The sequence below is a fragment of the Mixophyes fleayi genome, chromosome 11 (genome assembly GCF_038048845.1).
Source record: "Mixophyes fleayi isolate aMixFle1 chromosome 11, aMixFle1.hap1, whole genome shotgun sequence".
Classification (NCBI taxonomy): Eukaryota; Metazoa; Chordata; class Amphibia; order Anura; family Limnodynastidae; genus Mixophyes; species Mixophyes fleayi.
In genome coordinates, this window is record NC_134412.1 from 90,097,920 (window position 1) to 90,118,238 (window position 20,319).

Sequence of the window (20,319 nt, forward strand, 5' to 3'; positions counted from 1 at the left end):
GATCAGAGGCTCATCCTGTGTGACAGAAGACAAGAGAATGGATCCCAAACCTCTCAAGTTCTATCACCTGCATGGGATGGATTCCAGGGACTTCCTTAAATGTTATTTTGAGGAAAACGGTGTGTTTGAAAAGGAAGGATTGGTATTTGTTATGGAGCAGTTGCACATTGCATTGGCAGAAGGTTTGTATTCAGGATAGATTTTGTCCACAGATATATTGCATGGTTCTAAGATGAGAACCTTATTTAGTGTGCAGGGATAACCTCATTGATCCACAGCTATGTGCAATGTGAACAGATAGATTATAGAGATTGTTAGACTAAACCTTTCATCGATATCAATAGTGATTTGCTTAATGATTGCCAGAAAACATCCATCATGCAATCGGTTTCAATATGTGACCACTGCTGGGATACACATTATCTTCCCCTGTCCTTAACTCACTTTAATTCTAGAATAAATTGCATTTTTTCTTATGTGATTCTTTCTCTGCAGCTAATATTAAAGGACAAACTTTGATTGACATCAGTCTTGGATCCATCATTCATCAACTCTATACGGTTTCTGATGTTTTCAAAGAGATAACGATACTAAAATTATATGACACCTGCATTTTGGAACTCAACAAATGGCTGAACACCCGTACAGGAGCGTTTAGTTGGGGTCATGCATCGAAGATTGTGACTCAGCTGCAAGGAATCAGGTAAAATATTGTTATAAACATAGAAAATCATAGAGGATGAGTTAAAGGAAAACTATAACAAAATGTTACGTAAATAATAACTCCGTTAATGGGAGCTACAAGTAAAGTGAATGTACTTTGTAAGACACATTTTGTGGATGAGGTAAAAGAAAAAACACTAATACATACTCTATTATATAATGTTATCTACTTAGGGATCAAGAACAAGAAAAAGATGAAAAGTTAAAGAATTCAATTAAATACATTGTGAAATTTGACCTCAAGAAAGAAAATCTCACAGATCCGGTGGTGTTACCAAAAGCCGACTGCCTGCTCACAGCATGGTTCCTGGAAACAATTTGTCACAACCAAAATGATTACATCAAAAACCTGAGAAAAATGGCAAAGCTGATTAAACCTGGGGGGTACTTTATACTAATTGGGTGCCTAAACAGCACATATTACACAGCTGGTAAAGAAAGGCTACATGTGTTTACCTGTGATGAAAGTTTTATAAGAAAGACCCTCACTGATGAACGATTTGTAATTCTTTCCTGTAAAGTACTTGAAAGAAAAGTAGAGAGTGATCTCACAGATTATAAGCAAATAATTGTCCTTACTGCTGTCAAAGGGAATGTTTAGAATGTGTGATTAGTGACCATCGGCTGGATGATTCCCTCAAAAGCTTCTTAATAGCTGCCAGTCTACGTTAGATATAGCCCTCAAGCATTTATTAAGTCTTGCATAAAGCTCTTATCGTGCAAAACAGTTACAGTTTGGATAAGCTAACATTAATTGTCAATAAATGTTGATTATTTTTTCTCATTCATAATGAAATATATAAATCATCCAAAATTATAATAAAGTAATTCTAAATCATTCAAAATGATAATAAATGTATTGCTAAAGTATTTTGATTTTGTGGTTTTCATTCAATAGCAGGAGGTGAGGGCAATTTAATGAATAGAATAATAAATTCAACATGGTCTGTCCAATGATGGATAAAACATTAAGAAGCATATATAATTCTATAAGGAATTGCACCATGATAAAATGGTTGTAGAATATACTTATATATGATTTCTGACTCACTCTGTATGTATCTAGTAAGAAAAAAGTATGAGGTATCAGTTTATATTTTGATCAAAACATTTAAGCTTGCAACCCACTGCCACAGGTTCTCATGTATACAAGTAACACTACACTAAAGTCTATGCTTCAAACAACATTGAGGTTAAGTGGTATTTTGTTTGGACATAAGAATCTTTGTGTCTTTAGCAGCGAAGTGTGGAAATAATAATAAACAATAATCCATATTATCAAAGAATGTATTCATTATATGCATTAACATACTAACAAGCACAGAAAATATTATGTTTTAACACTTGCACTTTAAGAAATAATTTACTTATCTTACCAAGGTTTACGTGACCTAGTCTGATAAAAAACAAAACAATAAATTATGCGGTCAATGTCATAAAATGAATAGCAGGATGAGGGCCGAACTTCAGGAATGAGTAGTATAGAGAGGATAAGGGGTAGAAATAGAAAAATGTCAGCAAAATAAGTCTGATAAAGCCAGATAAAGAAATAGCGTGACACCTGGTCAATGTCTAAATAAAACTTGGAATTATATCAAAAGTGCTGAAATAAACATTATACGTAATTAAGAAGGATCTGATTGGCTTAAGGAGATCATTATGTAGTTTAGGGTATAAAAGATACGAATACAAAAAATCGACTCTGCACGTTAGAAAATCTCCGCTGATTCTGACACCTTTATGACATCCACGCTGTAACCTGTACTGAATAAACATCTATATTACATCAAAGACTGTTTATCGCCTTAATCAATACCATTCATACACAACATTAGTGATTGTGTCACTTGGGAAAATAGCTCTGATCCTAAACAGCAGTTTCAGGGTGATTAGAGAGAAGTTCTGATGACAAAAACAGGCAAGTTTTCCTGAGATAACGGATAATTTAGCAGGGGACCTGACAGAAGCATTGTCAAGAAAGAGAAATAGTGAAATAAACTGAAAGAAGAGCACAAAAGCAGTCTGACTGTAGCAAAGAGAGCAAGAATTTGTTAAATCAAAAAACTTACATTAGTTCACCAATTAATGAAGCCATTAAGATAATGCATAAAGGAACATCAGAGTGTAACAGAAAGTACACAGGAAAACACAGCCCATCAAATTCGGATGTTAGTAGAAAGAGAGTCTTTAATTGAATCTTTATCAGTGAGACTTGTACAGTTTAAAAGAAAAATTATCTGACTGTAAAACATAGAGATTGTGAATAAAAATTTGTAACATTAGCTCTTATACTCTATACAGATATATAATACTATACTAACCCAACTTGAACCTGATCACTTGACAAGATGCAAATCTATTAGACTCTATACAGTCAAAGAACACTACAAGCCCCAACATGACTGCCTGACAGGATCATAATGCAATCCTTTCATATTACATAAATACATAAGACATTCCATATACTCATCATGATCTGACTACAGTACACTACACAAAAATAACAAAACCTGACCACTGTATATAATTATAATGCAATTATTTAAAATCTCACAGATTCAACATGGTCTGTCCAATGATGGATAAAACATTAAGAAGCATATATAATTCTATAAGGAATTGCACCATGATAAAATGGTTGTAGAATATACTTATATATGATTTCTGACTCACTCTGTATGTATCTAGTAAGAAAAAAGTATGAGATATCAGTTTATATTTTGATCAAAACATTTAAGCTTGCAACCCACTGCCACAGGTTCTCATGTTTACAAGTAACACTACACTAAAGTCTATGCTTCAAACAACATTGAAATGCAATAAAGGGCTGGTTTATAAACCACAGTCAAATAGTGTATTCACAGTGAAACACTACACCAATATAACAAAAGCTGACCACTGAATATAATTATAATGCAATTATTTTATTATTATATTCGATTAAGACATAAGAGATTATATATATTACCATGATATGACCACCAGATATGATCACAATAAAATGTTATTAGCCTTTATACAGACATTGTACAGTACAGCCCTTAACATTACCTGTCTCTGGACAATATTATAGTACTAATCTATTAAACCATCTACAGACATAGCACACTACACCTCCAACCTGACCTGACCACTAGACATGTTCATAATACCATTCTATTACACTATATATACAGACAAAGGGCACAAACTAACCTAAAATTACCTGGTCACTGGACACAATGCTGGTCAGCACAAAGTTTAGCATTGCTGACTCACAATGCTTCAGTCATGAGCTCGATTCTGTTGGAAGCACTATCTGTGTGGAGTATGTATGTTCCCTTCAAGTTTGTGTGTTTCCTCCAGGTACTCCGTGTGACAGAAGAGAAGAGAATGGATCCCAGACCTCTCAAGTTCTATCATCTGCATGGAATGGATTCCAGGGACTTCCTTAAATATTACTTTGAGGATAAAAGTGTGTTTGGAGATGAGCCATTGGTACGTTGGTATTAACATTATAAAAAGAAGATAAATACTAAAGATTCATAGCTTGTAGCATCATGACAGTATCACCTGAGTCCTGAGTTGGTCAAATATTTAAACATCATTAATCATTGTGCGATAAGATTTCAGCACATATTGATGAATTTATAGTCAGCTGCGTTTGTGACTATTCTAATGAGAGTTAATGTAAATAGGAGAATGATAAATATAAACAAAACAGCCAGACATGTTACTATAGGGCTGAAGTTACAGATCAGAGGCTCATCCTGTGTGCCAGAATACAAGAGAATGGATCCCAAACCTCTCAAGTTCTTCAATCTGCATGGGATGGATTCCAGGGACTTCCTTAAATGTTATTGTGAAGATACCGGGTCTTCTGGCCCAATGCTACCCACTAGAGGCTGGCTGGCCATCCACGGGTGCCTCACTATGCCAGGGAAGTCTAACCAGTACCATCTAGGATTCGTATAATCACTCAGGCAAATGCAATTAAAAAGTAAAGTATTACATTTATTGTAATAAAAACAATCACTAGATTATTATGTACACATGGTAAATAAATGCCAGGCAGGTTTACCACATCATCTGTCCCTTACCCACCAGCTTAAGGAGCTACAGTCTCCTGGCTGTCCAGACATGGATCATGGGTCATCAATATGCATATGTAGACTCAATGACAACCCAAAACCAGAACTTGCACCTTCCATGAATGAAATCCCAGAATGAACACTACCTCCCCCTTGGAGTGGCTCGTTATCTCTAGGGTCTAATTATCACAGTCTTTTCCCCTCCCTGGGCAAACCCCTGGGTCTATTCTTCTTAACAATTGGTCAGTGCTGGACTAGGGGGGGTTGGAGAGGGGAGTGAATATGAGCTGTCCTTCCACAGAACCTACCCTGCTAGATGGCCTGTCTCGATTAGTCTGGTGAGAACGATGGACACTAATTAGTTTTCCCACTCCAGCATCTTGCAACCTAATCCCTACCCATAACCTCTGTAGCTTCACTTTAAGGACAATGAATAATAACCTCACTGCCACATCATCAATATACAATAAATAATATATTTACAATGAGCTACATTATCCCCTTTTCCACATGTAATTAGACAATGCAGTTGTAGTCTGTTGAGCTGGGGAACAAAAGCAAGGGCTATAAAAGTATTTGCTATAATCCACATTATGTGAGAGACAGGATGGTTACAGGGTTATCACACTCGTTTCTTCACAGTTATTTTGAGGAAAGCAGTGTGTTTGAAGAGGAATCATTGGTATTTATTATGGAGCAGTTGCACATTGCATTGGCAGCAGGTTTGTATTCAGGATAGATTTTATCCTCAGATATATTGCATGGTTCTAAGATGAGAACCTTATTTAGTGTGCAGGGATAACCTCATTGTTCCACAGCTATGTGCAGTGTGAACATATAGATTTTAGAGATTGTTAGACTAAACCTTTCATCGATATCAATAGTGATTTGCTTAATGATTGCCAGAAAACATCCATCATTAAATCGGTTTCAGTATGTCACTACTGCTGGGACACACATTATCTTCCCCTGTCCTTAACTCACTTTAATTCTAGAATATATTGCATTCTTTCCTATGTTAATCTTTCTTTGCAGCTAATATTAAAGGACAAACTTTGATTGACATCAGTCTTGGATCCATCATTCATCAACTCTATACAGTCTCTGATTTTTTCAAAGAGATTACTATACTAAAATTAAATGACACCTGCATTTTGGAGCTCAACAAATGGCTGAACACCCGTACAGGAGCGTTTAGTTGGGGTCATGCATCGAAGGTTGTGACTCAGCTGCAGGGAATCAGGTAAAATATTGTTATAAACATAGAAAATTATACAGGATGAGTGAAAGGGAAACTATAATAAAATGTTACTTAAATAGTAACTCCTATAATGGGAGCTACAAGTAAAGAAAATGTACTTTCTAAGACACATTGTGGTGATGAGGTAAAAATAAACAAAAGACACTTATACATACTGTATTATATGTTATTTACTTAGGGGTCAAGAACAAGAAAAGGAAGAAAAGTTAAAGAATTCAATTAAATGGATTGTGAAATGTGACCTCAAAAAAGAAAATCTCACAGATCCGGTGGTGTTACCACAAGCCGACTGCGTGCTCACGGCATGTTTGCTGGATGCGGTTTGTTACAACCAAAATGATTACATCAAAAACCTGAGAAAAATGGCAAAGCTGATTAAACCTGGGGGGTACTTTATTCTAATTTGGGATTTAAATGCTACATATTACACTGCTGGTAAAGAAAGGCTAAACTTGTTTACCTATGATGAAAGTTTTATAAGAAAGACCCTCACTGACGAACGATTTGTAATTCTTTCCTGTAAAGTACTTGAAAGAAAAGTAGAGAGTGATCTCATAGATTATAAGCAATTAATGGTCCTTACTGCTGTCAAAGGGAATGTTTAGAATGTGTGATTAGTGCCCATTGGCTGGATGATTCCCTCAAAAGCTTCTTAATAGCTGCCAGTCTACCTCAGATATTCCCAACATCCATAGCCCTCAAACATTTATTAAATCTTGCATATAGCTCTTATCATGCAAAAAAGTTACAGTTTGGATAAGATAACATTAATTGTCAATAAATGTTGATTATTTTTTCTCATTCATATTGAAATTTATCAATCATCCAAAATTGTAATAAGCTAATTCTAAATCAATTAAAATTGTAATAAATGTATTGCTAAAGTATTTTGATTCTGTGTTTTTCATTCCATTCCAGGAGATGGGTGCATTTAATGAGTAGAGTAATAAATTCAATGTGGTCTGACCAATGATAGATAAAAAACATTAAGAAGCATATATAATTCTATAAGGAATTGCACCACCATAAAATGCTTGTAGAATATACTTATATATGATTTCTGACTCACTCTGTATGTATCTAGTAAGAAAAAAGTATGAGGTGTTAGTTTATATTTTGATCCAAACATTTAAGCTGGCAACCCACCGGCACAGGTTCTCATGTTTACAAGTAACACTACACTAAAATATATGCTTCAAACAACATTGAAATGCAATAAAGGGCTGGTTTATAAACCACAGTCAAATAGCTTATTCACAGTGAAACAGTCCAAATAGTAAGGTTTCAGGAGCTCAAGAGAAAGAGAAGCTGGAGCAATAAACTGGCAATTGCTTGTTTACAGGATGCTGTTTATATAGGACTGAACCTGGTAAAAGTATGCAGATGCTAGTAAATCACTATCAGCAGTAGTAGGTTGTTAAGACAATCAGGTTACATGGATAGAAATGCAAAGGAAAGCAGCAAGCTGCTAACTGAGCCTGTAGCTCAGTGCACAGAGGCCTCACTGCTGTAAGCCAGAGCTCAGCAATACGAATCCCACATAAGGGTTTAGTTACATTTTTATTGACATAAGAATCTTTGTGTTTTTAGCAGCGCATTGATTGTGTCACATGGGAAAATAGCTGTGATCGTAAACAGCGAGTTCAGGGTGATTAGAGAGAATTTCTGATGGTATAAACAGGCAAGATCTCCTGAGATAAGGGATATTATAGCAGGGGACCTGACAGAAGTGTTGCTAAGAAAGAGAAATAGTGAAAGAAACTGAAAGAAGAGCACAAAAGCAGTTTGATTGTAGCAAACAAAGAGAGCAATGCATAACGGAACATCAGAGTGTAAGAGAGCACACAGGAAAACATAGCCCATCAAATTCTGATGTTAGAAGAAAGAGAGTCTTTCATTGAATCTTTATCAGTGAGACTTGTAGAGTTTGAACGAAAAATCATCTGACTGTAAAACATAGAGATTGTGAATAAAATACTGTAACATTAGCTTGCATACTCTATAAAGATATATAATACTATGCTAACCCAACATGACCTGACCACTTGACAAGATCATAAGGCAACTCTTTTACACTTTATACAGCTAAATGACACTACAATCCCCAAAATGACTGCCTGACAGGATCATAATGCAATCATTTCATACTACATAAATACATAAGGCATTATTATTATCATTAATTTGTTAGGCGCCACAAGATTTCCGCAGCGCCGTACACAGTACAAACAGTAGACTATACAGGGTGAAACAGTACAGAACAATAAACAAAAATACCAATACTTCAGAAACTCCAGGAAGATGATGCAATAAACACGGAGCAGAACACAGGTAAGGAGACAGGAGGGAAGAGGGCCCTGCTCATGGGTAGCTTACATCCTAAGGGAGGGTAAACAGAACAGGCACAATGGGAGCCAGATGAGGCAAGGGGGAGAGAAAGGAGAGCGAATGGAGGAAATGAGGGGGTTACATGGATGGTTGGTAGGCTTTAAGGACGAGGTGAGTTTTCAGTGCATGTTTGAAGGAGCACAGAGTAGGAGAGAGACGGATGGAATGAGGGAGGTCATTCCAGTGAAGGGGGGCTGCACGGGAAAAGTCTTGGATTCTGGAGTGGGAAGAGGTGATCAGAGTGGAGGAGAGGTGGCGAGCAATGGCTGATCACAGGGAACGGGCAGGAGTGTGAATGGAGAGGAGGTTAGAGATATAGGGGGCAGTAGAGTGGGAGAGAGCCTTGTAAGTGGTGTTGAGGAGTTTGAAAGGATTCTGTAGAGGAAGGAAACCAGTGTAAGGTGAGGCAGAGAGGGAAGGCAGAGGAGGAGCGGCGTGAGAGGAAGATGAGTATTCATAGAGCGGAGGGGGGAGAGATGGGAGTGGGGGAAGCCAGTGAGGAGGAGGTCGCAATAATCCAGGCGGGAAATGATGATTGCATGGATGATAGTTTTGGTGGCATCCTGAGAGAGAAAGGGACGGATGCGGGCGATGTTGGAAGCGACAGGCTTGGGCAAGGGAATGAATGTGGGGGGTAAAAGAGAGAGAGGAGTCAAGGGTGACACCTAGGCAGCGGAGATGGGTAAGAGAGGAGCTGATGGTGTTGTTGACGACAATAGAGAGGTCATGGTGGGATGGGAGTCTGGGCGGAGGAAAGACAATGAGTTCTGTTTTAGAAATATTAATTTTGAGAAAACATGCGGACATCCTGGAGGAGATGGCGGAGAGTCAGTCAGATACCCGAGAGAGGAGGGTGGAAGAAAGATCAGGAGAAGAGATGTAGAGTTGAATGTCGTCAGCATAAAGGTGATACTGAAGACTGAAGGAGGAAATGAGAGCACCAAGGGAGGAAGTATAGAGCGAAAAGAGTAAAGGGCCGAGAACAGAGCCCTGCTGGACTCCTACAGGGAGAGGGTAGGGGGAGGAGGAAGAACCAGACGTGGATACAGAGAAGGAGCGGTTAGTGAGGTATGAGGTGAACCAGGTCCAGAGAGGCAGAGAGAGAGAAGAGTTTGCAGCAGGAGGGGGTGGTCCACGGTGTCAAAGGCTGCAGAGTGGTCAAGGAGGATAAGTAGGGAGAAGTGACCCTTGGATTTGGCCGATAGGAGATCATTAATAACCTTGGCCAGGGCAGTTTCGGTGGAGTGGAAGGGATGGTAGCCAGATTGGAGAGGGTCAAGGAGGGAATTGTCCGAGAGGAGTCTGGCGAGGCGGCAGCAGACAATCCACTCAAGTAATTTGGAGGCTAAGGGGATTAGTGAAATAGGGCGATAATTAGCAAGAGAGGTGGGGTCAAGATTGGTTTTTTTGAAGATAGGAGAGATAAGAGCGTGTTTAAAAGAGGAGGTGACTACACCAGAGGAGAGTGATAAGTTGAAGAGGTGTGCGAGGTAAGACCAGGCAGTGGGAGAGAGAGAGCGAAGGAGGTGAGAGGGGATGGTATCGAGAGGACAGGTAGAGGGTGGAGAGGAAAGAATAAGGGAGCGAACTTCTTCACCTGTTGTAGGGCAAAAGGAGCACCAGAGTTGGTTGTTGGAGGGAGGTGAAGCGATGAGGGTGGAGGGAGAAGGGGAAGAGGAGATGTTCAGTCTGATGGCCTCAATTTTGGCAGAGAAAAAAGTGGCGAAGTCAGAAGCGGAGAGGGAAGGCAGGACAGAAGGGGGGGAGAGAGGAGGGAGTTGAAGGTGGCAAGGAGGCGGCGGGGATTGGAGGACTGAGAAGAAATGAGGACTTAAAGAAGGATTGTTTAGCGAGGGAGAGGGCAGAGCAGAAAGAGGAGAGAATGAATTTAAAGTGAAGGAAGTCAGCCAGGGAACAAATTTCCTCCAGAGGCATTCAACAGTGCGAGAGCACTTTTGAAGGAAGCGGGTGAGTATGGTGTGCCAGGGTTGGGAAATAAGGCGGCGTCGGCGGATAGAGGAGGCATTCCATATACTCATCATGATCGGACTACAGTACACTACACCAATATAACAAAACCTGACCACTGAGTATAATTATAATGCAATAATTTTATATTCGATTAAGACATAAGAGATTACATATCCTAACATGATATGACCACCGGATATGATAACAATAAAATGTTATTAGACTTTTTACAGACATTGTACAGTACAGCCCTTAACATTACCTGTCTCTGGACAATATTATAGTACTATTCTATTAAACCATCTACAGATGTAGCACACTATACCTCCAACATGACTTGACCACAATATCTAGATTTGTGTATTGCCATTTAAACGCTTACCATAGCAAATGTAGACAACAGGGGTGGTGAGGGACAACCTTGGTAAGTTCCTCTAAGAATACAGAGATTTATGCATTATAGAAAAACTTTACTTTAGTTAAAACATCAGAAAGGTATGGCCATCTGTCAGTCTCAAATGGTTTTTCAATATCTGTACATAGTAAGACAAATAGATGGGTCTTGCCAGAATTTGCTCTATCTATATGTACCAGATGCTGGCGACCAGGTACACACAGACAAAGGGTACAAACCAACCTAAAATTACCTGGCAACTTGACACAATGCTGGTCAGCACAGTGGTTAGCCTTACTGACTCACAAAGCTTCAGTCATGAGCTCGATTCTGATTGGAGCACTGTGTGCCGTTTGTATGTTCCCCCCAAGGTTGTGTGAGTTTCCTCCAGGTGCTCTGGTTTCCTCCCACAGTCCAAAAGCATAATGGTAGGTTAATTGACTGCTGACAAAATGGACCCTAGTGCGTGTGTGTGTGTTGGGTAGGGGTTTAGAACATAATCTCCAATAAGACAGGGACTGATGTGAATGATTACATATTCCCTGTTCAGCACTGCGTAATATGACTGGTGCTATATAAATAAGTGATAATGATAATATTACACTCTACAGGCAAAGGACTCTACAGCAGTGAAAATAAATAGATCGTGTATGCGCATGAAGATAGCGGGAGGCCAGGACGGAGGGAGCTGTCGACGGGACCAGGTAAGAGCGCAGGTGATCAGGTGTGTAGACCAAACGCCCGGCATGTGACAAAAGGGCACAAGCCAACCTAAAATTACCTGGCCACTGACACAATGCTGATCAGCACAGTGGTTAGCAATGCTGACTCACAAAGCTTCAGTCATGAGCTTGATTCTGATTGAAGCAGTATCTGTGTGGAGTTTGTATGGTGCTCCGGTTTCTTACCACAGTCCAAAAGCATAATGGTAGGTTAACTGACTGCTGACAAATTGGACCCTAGTGCGTGTGCTGGTTTGGTAGGGATTTAGAACATAATCTCCAATAAGACAGGGACTGATGTGAATGATTACATATTCCGTGTACAGTGCTGCTTACTGGTGCTATATAAATAAATGATGATAATATTATACTCTACAGGCAAAGGACTCTACACTTCCTGACCTGACCCCCAGACGTGATTATAATACAGTTCTATTACACTCCATGCAAACACTTCAGCAACTCAAAATAACCTGACCAGTGGACACATTCATAATACAATACATTTATACCATATACACAGTGATTGAAGTGGGCTGGTATATGGTATAATACCATATCACCACTTCTCCTACTGCCTTCATTGAAAAACTATCATATTCCTTTCACTTACATTTTCCTTACACAGCTTCTATATTTACGTCATCCACTGTATATACAGATATATGAAACCAAACATCCAACATGACCTGACCATTGGACATGATCATATTACAGTTTCAATGCAAGATCTACAGACATAGGGTGCTATAACATGAGTCTTGGGAAATTACATGCAATTAGCATAACAAACACAAGTTCCAGGATGAGATCATACTCATATGGTGGAATCCATGACTATAAAGCAAATTATACGTGTTCTCCCTTTGCCTTATGGGAAGAGACATCTGTTTTGGAACACCATGGACGTTACCTGTTTTATTTTTGATCCATCATCGATTTGATAAAAAATACATTAAGGGACATTTAGGAAAACGGGTTGACAGGCTCATGCTGTGTGACAGAAAAAAAGAGAATGGATCCCAGACCTCTTAAGTTCTATCATATGCATGGGATGGATTCCAGAGACTTCCTTAAGTTTTACTTTGAGGATAAAAGTGTGTTTGGAGATGAGCCATTGGTACATTGGTGTTAACATTAAAAAGAAGATAAATACTAAATATTCATAGCTTGTAGCATCATGACAGTATCACCTGAGTAGGTCAAATATTAAAAGATCATTAATCATTGTGTGATAAGATGAATTTATAGTCAGCTGTGTTTGTGACTATTCTAATGAGAGTTAATGTAACTAGGAGCATGATGAATATAAACAGAACAGCCAAACATGTTACTATAGGGCTGGAGTTACAGATCAGAGGCTCATCCTGTGTGACAGAAGACAGGAGAATTTTTCCCAGACCTCTCAAGTTCTATCATCTGCATGTGATAGAAAGAAGAAAGGCACAGTTTGGTGATGAAGAAGAGGGGGGGAGAAAAAAAGGCACAGTTTGGTGATGAAGAATGGGGGGAGGCACAGTTTGGTCATGAGGAAGAGGGGGGAGAGAGAGAAAGGCACAGTTTGGTGATGAGGAAGAAGGGGGAGAGAGAGAGGCACAGTTTGGTGAGGAAGAAGAGTGGGGGAGAGAAAAGCAAGGTTTGGTGATGAAGAAGAGTGTGGTGAGAGAGAAAGGCACAAGTTTGGTGATGAAGAAGAGGGGGGAGAGAGAGAAAGGCACAGTGTGGTGATGAAGAAGAGGGGGGAGAGAGAGAAAGGCACAGTTTGGTGATGAGGAAGAGGGGGGGGAGAGAGGCACAGTTTGGTGAGGAAGAAGAGTGGGGGAGAGAAAAGCAAGGTTTGGTGATGAAGAAGAGTGTGGTGAGAGAGAAAGGCACAGTTTGGTGATGAAGAAGAGGGGGGAGAGAGAGAAAGGCACAGTGTGGTGATGAAGAAGCGGGGGAGCAGCATTGCACAGAGTGATGAAGGGGGGAACAGCATGCAAAGTTAGAAGAGGTTCAAAAGCAGCATGTCAGAGTGTAAATGGGGTCAAAAACAGTATGGCAGAGTGTGAAGGGGGGTAAAAGCAGCAGGGCACAGGGTGATGAAGGGGGGCCAGGTGAAGGGGGGAAAGCAGCATGGAAGGCGCACAGTGATCATAAGGAGGCACAGCGTGGTGATGATGATGAAGGGGTGATGTGTGTGATGGCACAGGGAGCTTTTGACAATATAGTGTGTGTGAGGTAGGTGGTGGCTAATTAATGGGTGGTATTTTGCTTGTGGGGTGACGGTGGGGCAATGTAATAGTGGGGACTATTAATTTAAGATGGGGTGGTTTGGGGGCTATGGAATGTGCGGGTGAGTTTGGGGAGAATAAGGTCTCTTTATTAAACGTGACTATGAATTATTTAATGGCAGTGATGGTTGCGGGAAAAAGGTATATTTCTGAGATGTAAATACTATTAATTTATTGCTGGGGCTGTTTGTAGGGAAGGAAATAGGTTTGTTTATTAAATGGGAATGCTATTATTTTAATGTTGGAGCTGAAGGAAGGCCTACTTATTAATCATGGGTGCTATTGATTTAACTCCGGGGCTGTTTGGAATTATCTAAATGTACCCATTTTTTTTTCCAAATAGGGCCCCCAACATTCCAGGATCCAGACAACCCGCAACTAAAGAAACCTGCAGCCACAGGTGGTGAAAGTGACAAGAACAGGTAGGAGAGAGCAGGAGAGCATGTGAAATGTTGTGATTCTAGTGGGACAATGCCAATTTTTGGTTAGTGTTCTGCCCAATGTAAGGTGCAGGCCAAGACTGTGAACTCTTTCTGTACACACTGCATTCTTTCTATACTACACTGTGGTGCTAGATGTCCTGAAAGGCAGGAGTGCTTTGACATATGATACGCTCCGGCGAATTCAGGGCCTAGTTATTGACCTGCTAGCCACACCCAATGTTGCATAGTCACGCCCCCATTGGGAGCTTTGGGCTTGGCTGCAAGAGATACGCAGGTCATGGTCCACCTAGACAGTTACCAGAGTAGTGATAGTGAATGGTCAGGACGTTCCGGGTCAAACCAAATGGAGACAGGCGGTACAGAAGGGAAATCCACAGAGAAGTTAAACAGGTCAAGGTCAAAGGTCACGAGAAATCCAGAATAGTCAGCAAGCCTGGGTCACAACGGAGGCAATGGGCACAAACCAGGAGAGGAGTCAGAGGAACCCGGGTCAAAACCAATATACGAGTAGAAACAGTAACAATGCTGGAGAACAGGAGACCTGATACTCTGGCACCCTAATGGTGCCAGAGCAGGATTTAAATAGAGGCTGCTGCCAGGTGATTGGAGAACAGAGGCGGTCAGACACGCTGACTGCCAGAACAGAAGAGACAGAGTGCATGCGCCCATCGATGCGGAGGCGGCCGGGGACGCTGCGTGCCTGTTGTCTAGCATCAGGACGCCCCTGGCCGGATCCGTCAGGTGACCATCCTCGCTTTGTGGAGGAACAGCGGGGACGGCGCCTGACACTAGTGTTCTCACGTGGTACTAATACTAATAAAGACTTAGCTAAATTAAAAAAAAGTCATTGACAACATATCAAGTAATTTTAGAGATAAAGCCATGAGAAAAATTAACATATCAATCATTTATTTCATTGTAACAAATACAGCATGGTCTAATTAGAATATTCACATAGAAAGCATTAGATATTCTTGTTAACAGCTACTGATCTGGTAAGGGAACCCGAGATATCAGTATGACTCTCAGTGCCTATAAATATTACCATGATGACAAATTAGATCAGGCTATATTTTGCGATACACATTTTACTGAAACATATCAAATGATAGAACAAAGTCTGGGTTATACTATAATAAGGAGCGTAACTGGCAATTTTTTGGGTATAATGCGCATAATTGTTCTGCACATGCCCTGAAGTGGACCATGCGCCACAGAACGCAGCAACTTCCAATTCATCTTCAAGCGCAAAGGACACTTATTACAGCTTAAACATGTATTTTATGTACAGTAGACACTAATTCCATCCTAAAAAAAATGTTTTGTATGGAGATAAAATTAATCAAAAAATTAAAAACTTTTTTTTTTTTATTGTTTTGTCATTAATGACTATGGGCCTGATTCATTACTGATCTTATCTTGTGCTTAAGTTGCGATGAGTATTTTAAGAACAAATGGGGAGATAAGAAATTTGCAATTCAAGGAGCGGAAAGTTCAGAGTCACGCCCACCTTAAGTCTCTTACCCAACTGAAAATAAGATTAAACGGATCTTAAGCAATTAGTTTATGGTAAGATCTGCTTCTTATTTAAAGATAAGAAAGTGTTACGTAACAGCAAAAGTGAGAGGTGTGAAGGGTTTGTTTACACATGTAAAAACACAATCAGAGTGTATTATGCAGGACTATTGTAATCTAATTATTCGCTTTAACGCTTACATGTTTATATAACCTGGGACAAATGACTATTAAGTGTTTTTAATGAGCGAAATCAACACACCTTCTTATTCACCTACATGAAAGATGCTGTAAGGAGTTTGATTTGAACTAAGAATAAACATGCATTTTAAAATAAACATTAGTGTATTATAAAAATTGATATCATTAATGTTACAAAATGCGTAGCGTACTATTCCATAATAGAGTACATAAAACCTCTGCACGGATAAAGGTCATGAGTCAAACTCATGACTCCATTGTTGGAAGGTGGATTGGCTAACCACTAAGGCAACATTCAGTTGGAAATATAAATACATTCTATAGACTAGAGTAAGATGCACAACAATACAGCATGTGTGCAACAGATGTAAGAGCTAGATAATAGTACTCTTCCTTATTACCCAAAAATATATGCCAGTTAAGATCTGCACAGGTATCTTAGTGGTTAGCACTTCTGTCTTACAAAACTGGCGTCGTGAGTTTGAATACCAAGCATGACTGTAACATCTGTGTGCAGTTTGTGGGCCTTATTCATTAATGAAAGGAACACAAGAGGAACTTTGCCCAAACCACCCTATGTTTTTGTTTTTTTACAAGGGCTAGTATTAGGATAGTAGTTACCTAATAAGGAAAGTAATGGTTTGTTTTCATGTAACACACAAACACTTGATAGCTTGATTTTTCACACTCTACCACAATAATAAATCTGTACTCATATTTTAGATACAGTAAGGGCGTGCAAAGCTCAAGCATACACAGCAGGGGCCGATTCGAGGTCTGGTCATCTCTAATGCAACTTTATAAGGACAAGGAACATTTATATATAAATGAATGCTTTTGGATCCAAAATTAATCTGGCCCACATTAACTGTATGCTACCATTTATCACTACGAATGTCCTTAGAGAGGGGGGTTGATTTTGAGGGGACATGCTCCTTTGAGGTTAATGCAAATATTGTCTGCAAACCTCTTATTTTATATTCATCTACCGCTTGTATGTTATGTACTCAGCTTCCCTACAAATCATTGTAGACAGCACACCAGCAGCACAGTGGGTTACTGGTTAGCACTTCTGCTTTACAGCACTGGTGTCATGAGTTTGAATCCCAAACATGCCTTATTGGTCTGGAGATTGGGCCTCCAAAAGTAAATTAAATGTTAACCCAAGATTATGTTTTTTTTTTAAAAAGGCCCAAAATCATGTTGCATTGGAGGGGGAGTTACATATCTAAACTGGAGACAGATTTATATTTGGGGTAAGGCATGTCCTCGATCAACTTTGATAGTAATTCCAAAAATTAAAAAAATATTTGTATTATACATTTTTTTCCGATTACTAGAGAGTTAATAGAGAACTCACGTCTCCTGTTCACTTCCCTGAGCGCCTCCAAGAGCTGTGGTTGGCAACGGCGTAAATCATTCCACCGCCGTTGGAGCTGGACTACCGTCCTGCGGCGGTGAAACCGCAGCTATATGAATTGCGAACCAAGCTGTAGGCCCAGGGCCATCTTAACACCATTATGGGCCCTCGGGCAAAACAGTGCACCGGGGTCCCTTTTATATATATATATATATATATATATATATATATATATATATAAATATAAATATATATATACAGGTATTCCTCACTTAACAACCTACCCATTTAATGACCGCTCGGACTTACAACCAGGTTCTCCCTGGGTCCTCATTGTTATAATTGCTGCTGTTTGTAGAGCTTTACTGTACACATGTTTATTTTCTGTTATGCAGTGTTATGTAATGTAAAGCAAACTAACAAAATACAGTTTTCTTTAGTCTATTTCTTCATTCAGAATCAATAAAAATGATTACAATACATGTAGGCGCATATAACAGTACTGTACTCACTTAGCGACCAATTCGCTTAACGACCTAGTCGTAGGAACGGAACTCGGTCGTTAAGTGAGGAATACCTGTATATATATATATATATATAAATAAATATAAATATATATATATATATATATATATATATATATATATATATATATATATGTATAGAGATACAGATATAGATATAGATATATAGAGATAGAGATAGATAGATGTACTTGCTCAGTGACCCGTGAAGGATTTTTTTGCAGGTTTTTTTTCCCAGGATTATTTATTCTAATTAAGAGCCCTGCCTATGGGGCCCCCAGGTATCTGGCCATCGTGCCCAATGGAAAAGATGGCCCTGTGTAGGCCCCAGCTTCATTTCATTGGTCACGCAGCGGCCAGTGGATATGCCATGCATGGCCTCTGCTAGTATGTGCAGCTCTCTACGGGCAAAGGTGGCAGCTCTCATTTTGCAATAGTTGCATTGCTTTCAATACTTTCCAGTATTCAACTCTGTGATTGGTTCTCAGAGCATGTCTGGGCAATCTTATGTCCCTCGCGGATCTCTTCCATATCTGTGTGCAAAATGTCGTTTCTCAATCATTCCTCATATCCTAGCAAACAGGGGGCGGACCGATGGGAATTGTACACCGCTATTCGCAATTACGGGCACCTCTTAACAGACACTAGATTTATAAGTGTGTTACTTTTTGTCCACAGTGAGTTGTTAATACATAAAAAAAGGGTAAAATTTTGAGGCAACTCCCACAAAAAGCAGACAATAATTTACTTAGGGTTTAAAATATGTGTTTGAAATGTAAAACATAACTTTGGAATATGGTTTTGATAAGGTTCAAAGTAACACATTTTTTGGATCCTAATTTGCCTCGGGAATCTGGTCCTCTTATCCTCTTCACAAACTTAGGAATTACATTTTAGACAACACAGGGGGTATAGTGTTATTGACAATGAGTGAGATTGGCAGCAGTTGGTGACTCTGGCATGAGCGACAATAATGCCCTCTGTATAGAAGATGATTTGCGTTAGCTATCTTTGTGACATCCATGGGGCGAATGCAGAAAGACAGTGGTTTACAACAGAGAGGGCTGAAAGAAATAGGTCAGGGAAAGCTATGTACATTTGGGTGTCCTCAGCATACAGGCCAAATGACCAAATTAATAGCCCAAGACAAGAGATGTGCAACATTTTGAACAAAAAAAAAAAAGAAGCCATGTGAGACCTCAATAGAGAGTGCGAGTGGAAGGGAGAATGTGCCAGAGATGGATACACTACAGGGCGGTTAGAGAGGTAGGAAGTGACCCAGGAGAGAACTGTGTCTAGATGGAGAATGGAGTCGAGGATGTGTAGTAGAGGAGCTTAGTTGGCTTAGTGGTTAGACAATCCACTTTTTATCAGTGGGGTCATGAGTTCGATTCCTGACCCATTTTGTGGAATGTGCCTATATTGCATGTTGTAATTTTTGTGGAGGTACAACACAGAGAAGCAGCTGTTCCAAATAATTTGAATCCAAACAAATAGAAAATATCCACAGATAAAAGCAAAAAAAAACATAGTGTCAAAAAAAAGAAGGAAAAAAATAATAATTTTAAGTCCAATTATTATTATTATTATTATTATTATATTATACATTAAAACAATTTAGAGTTGTTATTCAGCGGTGGTGCTATAGCTGCTTTGGACTTAAACATGGCCCAGAGCTTCCTTAAGTTTAAGCAAGAAGTTAAGAGCATTAACTGAGCATTTCTTCTTAACTATCCGACGGATTCGGAGGTAAACGCCTACTCTTCTTAAATCAGTACGAATCTCCGCCCATTCCCCTACTATTCCCAATGTAACGGCAATAGGGTTTCTGGGATCCGTCTCGGGACCCCTGAGGCTAGCTGTGGCAGGAGTGTAGTGGAAACTGGTAGGCCGGATAAATGCCTTGCTCATAGAGCTTGCTCTAATCCCATATACTGAAAGTTAGGAGACGGAATTCTGGACTGGACTCCATACTGAAATAAATGCCTGGAATCTGGAGCTGATGGACTGGAACCTGGACGAAGAAACAGGGGGGACCTGAACCCGCGACCAGAGACTCAGTACCTCCAGGAACTCAGAGACTCAGGCAAATATAGTACCACAACTGGGAAGACTCAGAACTCAGGCAAAGGATATACAGGGGTGGCAACCTCCTGAACATACTAAGCCTGGAACTGGCCCTGGACAACTCAGAACTCAGAACCTGGTTTAGACCTGGAATTCGATACCCCGAGACATGGAAATGACTCCAGAAGGTGGATGACTCAGAACAACAACCTACTACCCCAGATAGCCAGTAGGAGAGACAGGAAAAGATTGATGAGAGGAGGATCCACACAGAAGATAACAGCTGGAATCTGTACACAAACTGACAGAATGAAGGTGAATCCACACGAGGAATAAATATTTATTTCAGCAGGCAAAATGAAGCTGAATTCACACAAAGAGTTATTGGTTGCAGTTCATAACAGCCA

General features: G+C 39.7%; 1 protein-coding gene across 1 annotated transcript; it reads left to right on the top strand.

Annotated features, from left to right (window-relative positions):
• Window positions 1-2: 2 nt before the first annotated feature.
• LOC142107827 (indolethylamine N-methyltransferase-like) lies at window positions 3-1,523 on the top strand. The gene is made up of 3 exons (XM_075191450.1): window positions 3-182; window positions 496-703; window positions 898-1,523. The coding sequence occupies exons 1-3, from the start codon at window positions 38-40 to the stop codon at window positions 1,322-1,324; spliced, it is 780 nt and encodes a 259-aa protein (XP_075047551.1). The 5' UTR covers window positions 3-37; the 3' UTR covers window positions 1,325-1,523.
• The last annotated feature ends 18,796 nt before the right edge of the window (window positions 1,524-20,319 follow it).